The sequence below is a fragment of the Delphinapterus leucas genome, chromosome 9, assembly GCF_059928025.1.
Source record: "Delphinapterus leucas isolate spDelLeu-1000000601 "Yukka" chromosome 9, BTC_Dleu_Yukka2, whole genome shotgun sequence".
Classification (NCBI taxonomy): domain Eukaryota; kingdom Metazoa; phylum Chordata; class Mammalia; order Artiodactyla; family Monodontidae; genus Delphinapterus; species Delphinapterus leucas.
In genome coordinates, this window is record NC_143137.1 from 32134994 (window position 1) to 32148045 (window position 13052).

The window sequence follows — 13052 nt, forward strand, 5'->3', positions numbered from 1 at the left end:
AGGCTTTCTTCCCTGAGCTGACTGCCCACCTACTTAGACCTCCATATTTTAAATTTGAGGTCATGAGGTGTGAAGAGGAGATTCTGCCCCAAGGTGAGAAAATAAGATAATTTGGGAGAAGATATGGGTAGAAATGTCTTGACATTTAAATTTCAAGTGTGTTAGTATAGGTGGTCTTCCCAAGCTCAAGGAGTACGGAATTTAGGAGTATGGTAGCTTGATATGTCAATTATATGAAAATAAATATCCTGCAAAGACTTTTCAAAACTATGTCATGAAATTTTCAGTGCCGTTAGTTCACAAGTCTTTGTCATCATAACCTTCTCTTTCACAAATGGCAGACTTATAATCCCAATGGTTTAATAATACTGTTACAATCGTAGTGACATTAACCAGCCTGAAGTCCTAACTCAAAGTCTGCAATGTTCAATGCATAAGTCGTAGGAGTTTCTAATAGGCAACAACCCTAATCGAGTATAGCAAAAAAGAGAAGAAGTCAGAAGATTTGGATTCTCTTGCTGGTCCCATCAGTTATGAGACGTGATCTTCAACAAGTCTCTCAAACTTTCAATTCTTACACTTTAAAATGTGCATAACAATATTTCATAAATGTCTATCCACATCTCCATTATCCCCCTCCAGTTTGCATGTTACACTGGATAAATCTCCCTAAAATATTGTTTTTATTATGGCACTCCCTCCAGTGAAGAAAAGCAACCATGGAGGACCCACCTGCTCCCCTCCCAAGGGGCCTGTGCTCCCACTAAGCACCGTGTTTCGCCGACTCCTCTTGCAGCTAAACCACTGCATGAGAACTGCATTTCCCCAGGTATAAGAAACGTGAAAGTAAGTGTGGATGACTCTCCCTTTCTGCCTCTTTTGGCTATTTGGTTTAATTGCTGGCAAGTGGGGGGACAGAAAGCACAATCTGATTGTTCTCTCCCAGTTCGGCTCTCATCATATACGCCTTCCTTTCCAGGTCCCAGCTTCGCTGCGCTACCTAGAGTTCCCCTGAAAGTGCAGTGCTCTCACTTGACTCCAGCCCATTTCATCCTACACCCCAGCCACACACAACAGATCATAGCTCCTCCAAGGTACAACGTTCTCTGTTGGCTCCCGGCTTTGTACATTGTGTTCTCTTTCTGGAATATTCTCCCTGTTCTTCATTCAAATGATTCCTACTCATCCATCATCTCTCACCTTAGATGTCACTTCCTCCAGGGAAACCTCACCTGACCTTCTAAGACCAGATTAAGTGCTGCTTCTCTATACCATATAAGTACCCGGTATTAACCAATATCGTAGAACTTAACAAACTGCACTGGTTTTACTTGTTCATCTCCACCAGAGTGGAAGACCTCTGAGGACAGGGATTGTGCCTTTTTTACCAGTAATTCCCAGAGTTTGACGCAGTCCCTAGTTTAATGTGTGCACTCACAAATATTTACTACATTGAGTGAATATATATATTCATATATATGTGTGTGTATATATATATATTTTTCCCCCCAAAAAAATCTGTAAGTCAAAAACTCATTACAGACAGGACCCTTGTTATACTTGCAGGCAGCATTCAGAGTACCTAACATATACTGTGTCCACAGCAGAAGCTCAACAAATGCTTATTGAAATCAATTTTTTTTAATTTATGAAATTTGAATCAAGGGTAATTAAACCTTCTAAATAAAAATCAGGTATTACAGACTTGGTTCTGAAACATATTCATGGTAACATAATTGCCATTTCAAGGGCAATTTTTGTCTACAGAATACTTATACTAAATTTTTAGAAAACCCAAGTGTCCCTTCCTAGAAAGGAATTTATGAACATTACCAAGTTCTAAGGTTCTATTAAAGTCTAAAGTTCTATTAAAATATAAGTGTAAAATCTTCTCTTGACCTTGTTGAATTAGCCATCATTACAAAATGGAAAATTCCAAGAGTGTGGGGTCCAGTATCCCAGTTCTTCAAAAGGGATGAAACATCATCAGGCCTATATATAATGATACAGCATGGCTTTGACCTTTGGAAAACTTAATGATGTTTTGTTTTTTAATATGAAGGCCTGGCTTAAATATCTTAATTTCATTATCAATTCATGAGATAGCTTGGTCCCAGACAGTTATAATTCAACTTTCATACTACTGTTCTGTTGATCTGCCCACGTCTTAGGAAGAGGGACAGTCTTAGGGTTATTCAGGTTTTAGAGATGTAAGAACTCCCATTTGTTTAAGCTAATAATTAGTTCCAGAATTGCAATCTTAATTGCTAAACCCTAGTTCACACTTTTAGAATTCAGCACATTTTCATTTTGATTGCAAACTCTAGGGAAAGTGGTCACTAGATAACTAGAAAGTTAGAATTCAATGGACCAATGCGCGCAAAAATGCTTAGCAGAGCAATGCTGACTTACGCCCTCCCAGTGGATGTTAGCTAGTATTTATTTTTAAGTTCCAGGGTTCAAATGAAGTGAAATAATAGTCTAGTTCAGGAAACGCTATGGTGTTCCTGTTTGGTTCCACAGTTTTATTAAATAAATGTAGTTGCTTCATATTACAATAAATAAATGGGAGTGCTTTCAAACTTAATTACCTATCAGTAGAAAATGACAGGTGGTTCAAGGTACAGTCACTTAGTGTGGTTTATTCTGGTTTAGGGGACATAGTTCAGTGTGTTTCGAATATCTGTTTTGGATGTCTATTATATCTTGGCTACTATTGAATGCAAATGTTAATTTGTGTGGCCATTTTTTATTTACAGATCTCTCAACTGAACATTCCTGAATTCTCCTACAACTGTGGATTGACCACCCAAAGGTTAAGTCTGTTCAGTGCAGGTGAGTTTTGGCCAGATCTGAAGATCCAGGGGTCAAATTCAGTTAGTCTTGTGGTATCTGCATGATGGAATTTATTTTCCAGAACAGTTGTTAACTCATTTCTTTGCTTACTTCCCTCCCAAGTTTTTCATACTTCTTGCCAGTTTCCCTCCCAAGATTTCTTTCTCTTAGTAATTTCTTGCCAAGTTCCCTCCCAATTTTTCTTTCTTCTAGTGACTAAATATGAAAACTGTCTAGTGGAATAGAAAACACAAACAGATTTTACTTCTTCAACTTACACAGTAAATATTTTTATTACAATGTGTATGTAATGAATGGCCATGACAAATATTTACCTAATGACGACCATTTTGTGGTTACAGAAGGACTGCAACAGCTTTGTGGAAACCAATTACATATCCTAAGCCTCGGGCCTCTTCTCACATCCCCCACCCCACCTCCCACCATGCACTGTTACAAAAGCCAATTACGGCTCCAAACCAGGTCCTTTTACAAGAGAGTGAGTCACTGAAGAAAGACAGTCCAATTACTTGGTACCCAAACACTAGCCTGCCTGGGATCTGTTGCTGTCAGTTGTGAGACAGTGTCATAGGATAAGATATTGGAGAATGGCAAAGGAGCGGTATTCTTGAAAGTTTTAAAAGGCAAGAGGACAGTGAAACCTGTCACTCTTTCAATGACAAAATATGATTATAATCTCCTTACGGGATAAGTAAATTAATGGGGGCCCAATTATATTAATTCCTCTTTTTGAGCTAGTAAAATCTTCAGTGCTGGTTACAAAAGTCACAAATAGTTAGGAGGATTCTAAGGGTAGTTTGGGAACGTGGAAAGAAAAAATTGGAGGAGAAGTTAACGGGCACAAGGATACAAAATGGTATTTTTAAGAATTAACTATTAATTTGTCTAGAAATCCATTCTACTATAATCTAGATCCAAAGTAGGACATATAAGCAAGACATGGAGAAGTTCCTGAAAGAGGAGACCTAAAGGTGAAGAGTCTGAACAGGACTTGCTTACTCGTGTCTGCTTGTTACAATTTATTCTATCAGCATAGCACTGTCTCCATGCTCTTCCCTGTGATGAAGTCTTCACTCAATCCCACTGGCTGAATAGTTTTCAACCACAGACTGAAATCAGAAAACTATGTGAACGATGTTGTGTATGCTTTTTCGTATCGAAGCAAATTTGCACCTACCTGCCTACTCCTATGACACCAGGCATCATTACACACTCAAGTGCTTTGTAGATATCAAAGTTGAATAAAAACACAAAAATGAGGAAGAAAATATTCCGCCTCATCTACAGTCCCAAGTCTAGATGTAGTACATTAAGAAACAGATCAGCTTTGGCAGTCAAAACGAAAACCTGTTGAATCATGAATGTTTGTATTTGGTGATGGGGCCACAGAGAGAACACGCTGAGGGAGTGTTGGGCTGACACCAGCTGTTAACCCTCAAGGATTCTGTAGGTATTTTGTGTTCCTGTGCTCAAAACTCCTCCACCAAATGCTTAAAAAAATAAAACCTTCATTTTGGAAGGTTCTCACTGGCCTCTTTCAAAGGCGGGAACAGTTGTTTAACAACAACAAAAATCGGTAACTCTAAAGTCACTGAAAATAGGGGAAACTTGATTTTGACTGTCAGGATAGTCTAGCACTTTTAATTATTTTTATTTGTCACTCTCAGCAAAAACTTGCTGTTGTATAATTGTCTCCTCAAACTCTGAGACTGTGAGGCTCAGAAAAGAACATTTTCTGAGCAAAATTCTTGCAACTGACATGCCTACTTCAAAATATTTCTGAAACAGTCATCCAACAAGAATTTATCCTTCTCCCTATCAATGTGCTTGGTGGAATATCCCAAAATAAAATTTTTAGAATCACTATTCTCAAGGAATTTACCATGTAGTTGGATAGATAACAGCATACAGGAAACATTCAGTAAAGAGAAGAGAAAATCATATACTAATGTACTCATTGTACTGACTGTATTTGCCAGTTTAAAGTACAGGAATTTAGGAGAGGCTGGATGTTTTTGCCTATCATAAGATGACTAGGAAGACCTAAGTCAGTTGCAAAAGTCAGCAGGACAGAAAGGAGCAGGGACTCAGGGACTATTAAAAATAAAAAACTAAGTGTTTTATTTGCTCTTTTAAGGCAAAGAGGATGAAGAGTGAATTGTACAATAAAAAAACAAAGAACATCATCATTATTAAAACCCATCTAGTGGTGTCCTCCACTGGTACTTTGTTAGCAATACCTGTGATCCCTCTGCTTGATCAGACATCTTAGTCATCTTAAGATCAGACATCTTAACTGACCTCCACATCCTTCTTTTCTAAACCCATAGCATCTCTACCTGTACCTCTTTCCAGTTCCTGTTATGTAAGGAATCCTTAATCCTAAACCAATTTCTCTTCTAATTTCTTAAGGAAAAAAATATTCACTTTTTCCCAAAGGCTCATTTTTCCTGATGCCCTTTCCTAAGGATGCAAATATTGAATAGTACACAAATAAGGGATTCCTTATCTTCTCATAATTACTCTGATACCTTAGTCTCTTCTTGTCCATCATTGACATTATCTGGATTACTGAAATAGCTTCCTATTAGTCTTCCTCCTTCTAATCAGAATAGCAAATAGTACTACTACTACTACTAATAATAATAATAATCACTGTTTTATTTATTAAGTACTTTCTATGTGCCAGAAGAATCCACAAAACCCTATAAAATAGGTAATATTATCCTTATATTGCAGAGGATAAAACTCAGTATACAGCAAGGTTAAGTAACTTTCTTCAGCAGCCCAGCTCTATTAGGTTTCAAAATCTCTGTTCTTTCTGCTAGTCCACAAAGGTTCGAATCACATCCACCTTAATTCTGCTTCTCATATCACAGCCAAAGAGATATATGTAAATTGCAAAGCTGATTACATCACTTCCCTGATTAAAGCTCTCCAAGACCAAATTCCTGAGACTGGTTTTCAAGGCTCCCAAGACATGGCACTCCGGCTTCATTCCTCCCCACTCACTGTCCCCCAATAATACTCTCGTTCTATCAAGATGCTTGTGGTTCCCTGCACAAACCAAGTGGTTTCATGTCTGGTTTTTCTGCTCATGCAATTTCCTCTATCCAGAATATATTTTCCATTTTTACTTATCCTTCAAGGTGTCTGTTTTTAGAGAAAGCCTCCCTGAGAAGCTCCCTCAACTGGGCTTCTGTAGTGCCTGAGAGTACTTCTAGCCCAACGCTTGCTATATTGTATTGAAATGGTCTCTTTGCATATGTTTTCTTTGAGTAAAGGAATAATAAAGTTTTCATTTTGTACCCACCCTGCCTCCACCACAGTGAACAGTGTCTGGTAATCACAGAAGTCATGTTGCGGTGTCTGAAAAGGACAGAGAAACTAGAAGCACCTCCCAACCCCGTGGCCATTTCTGGAGCATGGAACCAATATGCCTACACGCCAGACCTTCAGGATCATATGCCAACTGTTTTCTCCCACAGAACACTCCAACTATTGTTGATTGGGTCATGTAGACCAGCTATAGATGACCACTTTTATAATTTTCTCTTACAACTGCTTTTGTCAGCATCAAAATTGATATTGATGATTTTTCATGGTTGTCTTCAATTACGCCAAACCCCACCTTGTTTCCACAGTACTCAGTAACAAGAACAGGCTCTCAGACACATTTATCTTACGTCATGCTCTCTAGCAGTATTCTCCACCTCCAAAGGAAACAGAAATGAGCTACTGTTTACTGAATGGCTAATTTGTACCAGATGTTGTGTTAGGCACCTTCTATTTATCTCATTTAATTTTCTCAACAATCCAGGGAACATCACTCATCAATCTTCACTTCTTCATATCAACCTAATCTTCTCTACTTTATTGGCAGCTCTAATGTTCTTAATCAAAAAAAATTCCTCCAACGCCGTAAGTTTCACTCTTGTCACCATTAGAATTCCACAGGGAATCATTCCATCAGAGGACATCAGCCTTGTGCCTCCTCTGGAGATTATTCCTTACATTAGCAGACTCAGCTTCATCCTTTTACTCCTATAGAAATGTCTCTTTTCTTCCTATTAGAGCAACCATTACATTCTTTATTGATTTTTTTTTCCCTACTGGCCCATGGACTTCCGCAGTATATAGATCTTGCTCTATTAATATTTTCATAAAATACAGCAAGTCTCAATAAATGTTTTCAAAATTAAGACTCCCTATTTTCTTATAGTTTAAAAGTTCATTTAGGCACAGAAAACCATATATTGTATGATTCTAATTATGTGAAATATCTAGAATAGGAATATTTTAAAGACAAAAGTTTGCTTAGGGCTGGGTGGACGAGTTAGGTATGAGAGAATGTAAATTGATTGCTAACCAGGATTTCTCTTAGAGGAGTTGAAAATGTGGTGATGGTTGTACAACCTTGCGAATATACTAAAAAAAAAAAAAGTATTAAACACTTTAAAAATAATTTTAAGGCTGGCCATGGAATCAGGAAAAAAAAGGAATAATATGTTTTTATTCTTATCCTCTTTCCTTCATTATTTTAACAGTTTTATCAAGATATAATTCACATACCATACAACCATTCATTAAAATACAGGTCACTTTACTTACTATGCACTCTTTAGAAAATAGACCACATCTTATTCTACTTGGCATTCTCAGGACCTAGCACAGTATTCAGAAGATAGTAAATGCTCATTCTATGAATTAGGTACCTATACCTCTGAATTTACTACTACTAATATAGCTATGCCATATTTGGGTTAAATATACTTTCACAGGTTTACTTGGGGGAATCAAGACACTATTTATAAAAACATTTCTATGGGAAAAGATATATTCAAAGCAAAAAATAAAACCTACCAGAAACCTGCCAACACCTTGCCACTAATAAACAAATAGAGCCCATGATTTATCTTGCAGGGCACTCACTGTCAGTCCTACATCCTAGCCCCCTCCTAGACAAATATCTGTATTCTCTAGAAACACGCAGATTCTTTATAAAAAATTTAATGAGTGTTCCAACCTCTAGGTTGTAAACACTATCCCTGGAAGAAGAGCTTTTGAGGAATGAAGAATATTTTCTTCAAGGTAAATCCAGTATTTTTCAGGATAGTTTTCATTTTTATTATGCTTTCAGAGTGTATGAAAAATAAGAGAATGGAGCTTTTAAAAACTACTGTTGAATGAGTCAGTATATACATAAAAAGCCATTTGTTCAAGGATGTAGCCCTCTTTTGTAAGGACTGCAGTTTCTATCTAATCCACAATTAGCCTTTTTTCTATTTTTCTTGCACTGCATTTTAAGCTTCATTTTATTCCACTGCAATTTTTTTCATAAAAGTTGATTTAAAGGAATCTACTAATGTCAAATGTCATTTACCAAGGATAGTGATTTTGAATCAAGATCACTATTCAGGCAATACTACTGATAAACCTCATAATGTGATATTTTCCCTGCTGATAAACCTCATAATGATATATTCCCTACCATTAACATCGATAATTATTGAACCCTTTATTATGCAATTTATGTACTGAATAGTACAAGATCCATGTACTGACTTCACTTGGAATGCTTTCTGTATTTCCAGATGATTAGCTCATTCCTCGATATTGTCACGAAGTGATTCATCGTAATTTTGCCTCTGTTTCAGAGAATTAGTCACTAAAAGTTGTATGGTTACACGTTCAAGGCCAAAGGATGAGATATAATCACAAGTTAATCGCCGATTCCCTACTGGCGGTCAATGTTTGTTTCATTAGGCTATGGTGTTATTAAAATAATTAAAATCCTCTTATGAATTCTGAAGTACCTTTTAAAAAATATATGCTATATAAATGTCCATGGAGGACATCTGTCTCACTAATAAGTGTACAAAATTCTTACCATTCATAGAGTTTTTATTGTAACCAAACCAGACCACCATTTAAAAAATAAATTGTAATTTCTTTATGTTTCTGCAAGCTTCTTACAGCAGGGGTCATATATTTTATTAATTAATTTACTCACAGTTTACCCATTGTGGAAATGTGATTAATATATACAGATTGATTCAGTAAAAAGTTAAATATCTAGTTGGAAGGTTTCATATGCATAATCAGATATTTTTCGCATAATTACTTACCTCTTCTAGTTGGCATGCTTTGATGACACTCCTATATCTATACTCATCATAGGAAACACCAAAGATGATGTTATCTTTAATGGTGCCAGGCATGATCCAGGAAAACTGAGAGCAGAATGAAATTCTTCCACTGTGCTTAATTTTACCCTCTGAAGGCTCTAGTTCTCCCATAATCATCATGAGAAGTGAAGTCTGGAAATAAACCCATTGTTATTACGTTAAATCACTTGAACAAATCACTCTCAGGATGCACGTGCCTCCAACTGTCATCCTAAGCAGGAGTAGCTATTCTAATTTTTAAAGACTCTATACTCATTTATTCAATTCAAAAAAGCTTAAGCACTTCCTGTTCTAGGTATACTGCTATGCACAAAAGATACAAACAGGAATAAAACAAAGAGGAATAAAAGAGACAATTACAATGGTGTGTGATAAATGCTACAATAGAGGCTCACAGAGATGGGGCACCTAATTCAGATTGTTGGGATGGGTTTGGAAGAGGTCAGGGAAAGATTAGTAACAGCTGACATTTATTGACGGCTCATTTATTTTCTCATATGCCTTGTTCAATCTATCTAATGCCGTTGTACCTTTCTTGGAAACATGTTCAGAATCTGGGGGCTTCTTCCACTACTACCTGGATTAAGCTAATATCACCTCTTGCCAGAATAAATACAATAGCCTTCTAACTTATCTCTTTGCTCTGCCCTTGTCTTCCTATAATCTATTCTCAAAGTGGCCCTGTCAAAATGTAAGTCTGATCATGTTACTTTTCTACTGAAAACCCTCCAAAGGTTTCTAATGTCTTCAGAACAAAAGCCTAACTCCTCACAAGGCCCTCTGTAAGTCCCTCAGAGCCTTTTTACAAGGTCCCAAGTAATGGTGTGGCTCCCGTTACTTCTCTGACAGCTCTATTCTCCATGGCTCACTGTGCCAACCCCACTGACCTCCTTGCTGTTGTGTGAACTAGACAGACACAGTCCCATTTCACAGGTTTGTTCCACCCCTTACCTGGAAGACTTCCCCAGAGAGCCACATGACCTAATCTCTCACCTCCTTCAAGTTTTTGCTCAAATGTTACCTTTCAATGAGGTCTTCTCTATCTCCACTGCTTAAAATCACACCGCTATCACCAATCTTCCTTTCTGTTTTATCTTCATAGCATTTACTATCATATGACATACACACACACACACACACACACACACACATATATGTATATCTCCCACTAGAATGTGAGCCTCTTGGGTTGAGGAAGAGGGTATGTTGTGGGTTTTGTTCACTACTATATCCTCAGGGCCTAGAATGGTACCTGGCACAAAGTACCTACTCAATATAATTGCTAAATGATATTGAATTTTACTCAATAATTTAATGATATGATACATTATATTAAATTAGAAGGGCTCAATAACTTTAAACAGTGAATTACTGGTACATAAATATAGAAACCAATGGAAGTGAATTAAAACTACACAAACAAATCCAAATGCATAAAAGAACTAGTGTTTGATAAAGATGTCATCTAAAATCAGTGGAGAAAAATAGACTATTCAGTATATGGTGCTGAACAACTGAACAGCCAACTGGAGGTCAAACAAAAGAACTGTAGCCATATATCACACCATATGCATGATGAACTCCAAACAGGCCAAAGAATAAGTATAAAAATAAGACCATAAAATACTTGAAGAAAACATTGAAGGATGCCTAAATTAAAAAAAAAAGAAAGAAAAATGAAGAAAGCCTTTCTATGACTCAAAATCCAGAAGCTATAAAAGATAAATTAAATCACCTTAAAAAAAATCTTGTGCACAGAAAACGAAAGGAAAGAATGTCAAACTGAAGTAAATATTTGCAAGTTATATCACTCAAAGGAATAATTTCCCTCTTAAGTGATCTTAAAATCAAAAGGAAAAACACTAACATCTCATTAGAGAATTGTGCAAAGTATACAAACAGATATTTTACCAAAAATTAAAATAGAAGTGGCCTTTAAATATATGACAAGATACTGTACTTTATTCATAAGTGCAAATTGAAAAAAACACTGACATACGACTTCACCCAATGAGACTGGAAATAATTAAAAAATTAGATGCCGTCTGCTGGGGATGCTGTGGGGTAATAAATCTGCAATCTTATATGGACTGTATGGCACGTGAATAAATCGATGCAACCTTCAGGAAGTTTGACAGATATACAAATGCTTTACCATTTCTAGGAAGCTACCTTGCAGAAATACTTGTAGACATGCTAAATGGCATATATGCAAGATTAGTCATAGCGTCATTCTTTGTGTTAGTTAAGCACTGGAAATAACCCAAATGTCAATCGATAGGTGACTCATTACATTACAGACCTCTATCCAAACAATAAAATACTATACAGCGATATATATAATATATATACATTCAAAAAATTAACAAGAGTAGCTGCCTGGGTTGGGAGAAACGGTGGAAAGTGGAAAATAAGCCGAGGAGAAACAGAAGTGAGAGGGAAAATTTTCAACTTTTTATACATTTTAATTTTCCAGAATTTTTAATTTTAATAAATAATGATATCACCTAAAATATATTAGGAAGAAAGGAGGGACAAGAGACAGACATCTTTGTGATATCTAGTTCAGTAAATTTTAAAATTCTTATTGTATAGGGAAAAAAATTCCAAAATTCCTTAATTCTACATAAAATTCTTCTATATAAAAATTAAAACTAGAAGTGTTATTTTCATATAGAACAGCTTTATAAATCCCAACAATGGAATGGATCTGATTATATATGGATTACATATCTATATATATAATATATAAATATATATATGTGTAGGCATATATTATATGTGTATATATACATATATATGTATACATATATATGCACACAATATACAGGTTAAATATAGGTTTGTATATATTAAATACAAAGGTTAAATATATATTTAACAATATTTATTTATATAAACTTATATAGATAAATATATAATATTTATCAATATAAACATTTATCAATATTTTGGTATTTTGAGAGATATGAAGTTAAATGTAATCATTGAATATAATATAAATATAAAATACCAAATATTGATAAAACTTGGCAGACTTTGTATTTTATTTAAAAAGTAAGCAAAAACAGAAGCCAACAGCCATTCCACACATCTGATACTCAGTTATTAGCAGAGCAAGCTAAGAGTTCCAGAGCAAGGTCAGCCAGGGCAGAAGACAGAGACTATGTGCTGTCAGGGGTTGTCAGCAAGGCCACAGACCTGCTTCAGTTGTGTAGACAACAGAAGAACTAAAAATCCCCACACCCTGGGGGCGATACCATAAGCCAGCCTTTAGCTGGGGATACCCAGGAGTGTAGACTCTTACACCAATACTGCTTAATTAAAATAATTCAAGGAAGTTTCATAAATGAAAGATATGGAATGTAGATTAGAACCCCCCCAAAATTCATTTTCCCAAAGACATTCAATTAAATAAATTTATATCAAGCACCTATTACATGCTAGGTACTATGATAGTCCTTGGAATATAAAAACAAACAAGACATGGTTCCCCTACAGTCTAGACATTAATAAAAAGGGAGAGTGATAAAATTAAACCTGACCTTACTGGGTTTTTTTAAGAGACTAAGACGTGTGTTTTATTCAAAAATTAAACCGTCCAATAAAAATTAGGTTTTAAAATCTGTAAACTCTTTGACTCTGCAATCCTAGTCTTAGAAACTGATCATTAGAAAATTATGAAATGCACAAAGATACAGATCAATCGATTTACAAATAATAGAGAATGCCATCACATCATTTATACAAAAATAACTTGGCAATAATCTGAATATTCAACAAAAACATGTAATGCTATGCAGCCATTGCGAATGACTGTGTTCTGCAGATAAAGCTTTGTGATGTGTTTGATTTCTAGCTGAGTGAAATTGGTTACAATACAGTATTAGAGAATAATCCTATTTTGGTTTTTATAAACACATATATATAGGAAAATGTCTAGAAGAAAAATATTTCAAAATATTTACCCGATTATCCCTAACAGGTGAAGTTAGGAATAATGTGCAT

General features: G+C 35.7%; 1 protein-coding gene across 9 annotated transcripts in view; it reads right to left on the reverse strand.

Annotated features, from left to right (window-relative positions):
* Positions 1-13052, reverse strand: part of CFTR (CF transmembrane conductance regulator) — a 201631-nt gene that overhangs the window by 113040 nt on the left and 75539 nt on the right. For 8 of the 9 annotated variants that reach the window (XM_089917478.1, XM_089917477.1, XM_089917471.1 and 5 more), the window contains one exon: positions 8985-9176. The exons of the other annotated variant lie outside the window; for it this stretch is intronic. In XM_089917478.1, the coding sequence (XP_089773604.1) occupies positions 8985-9176 (192 nt within the window). The remainder of the gene's footprint in view (positions 1-8984; positions 9177-13052) is intronic. 9 annotated transcript variants of the gene reach the window in all.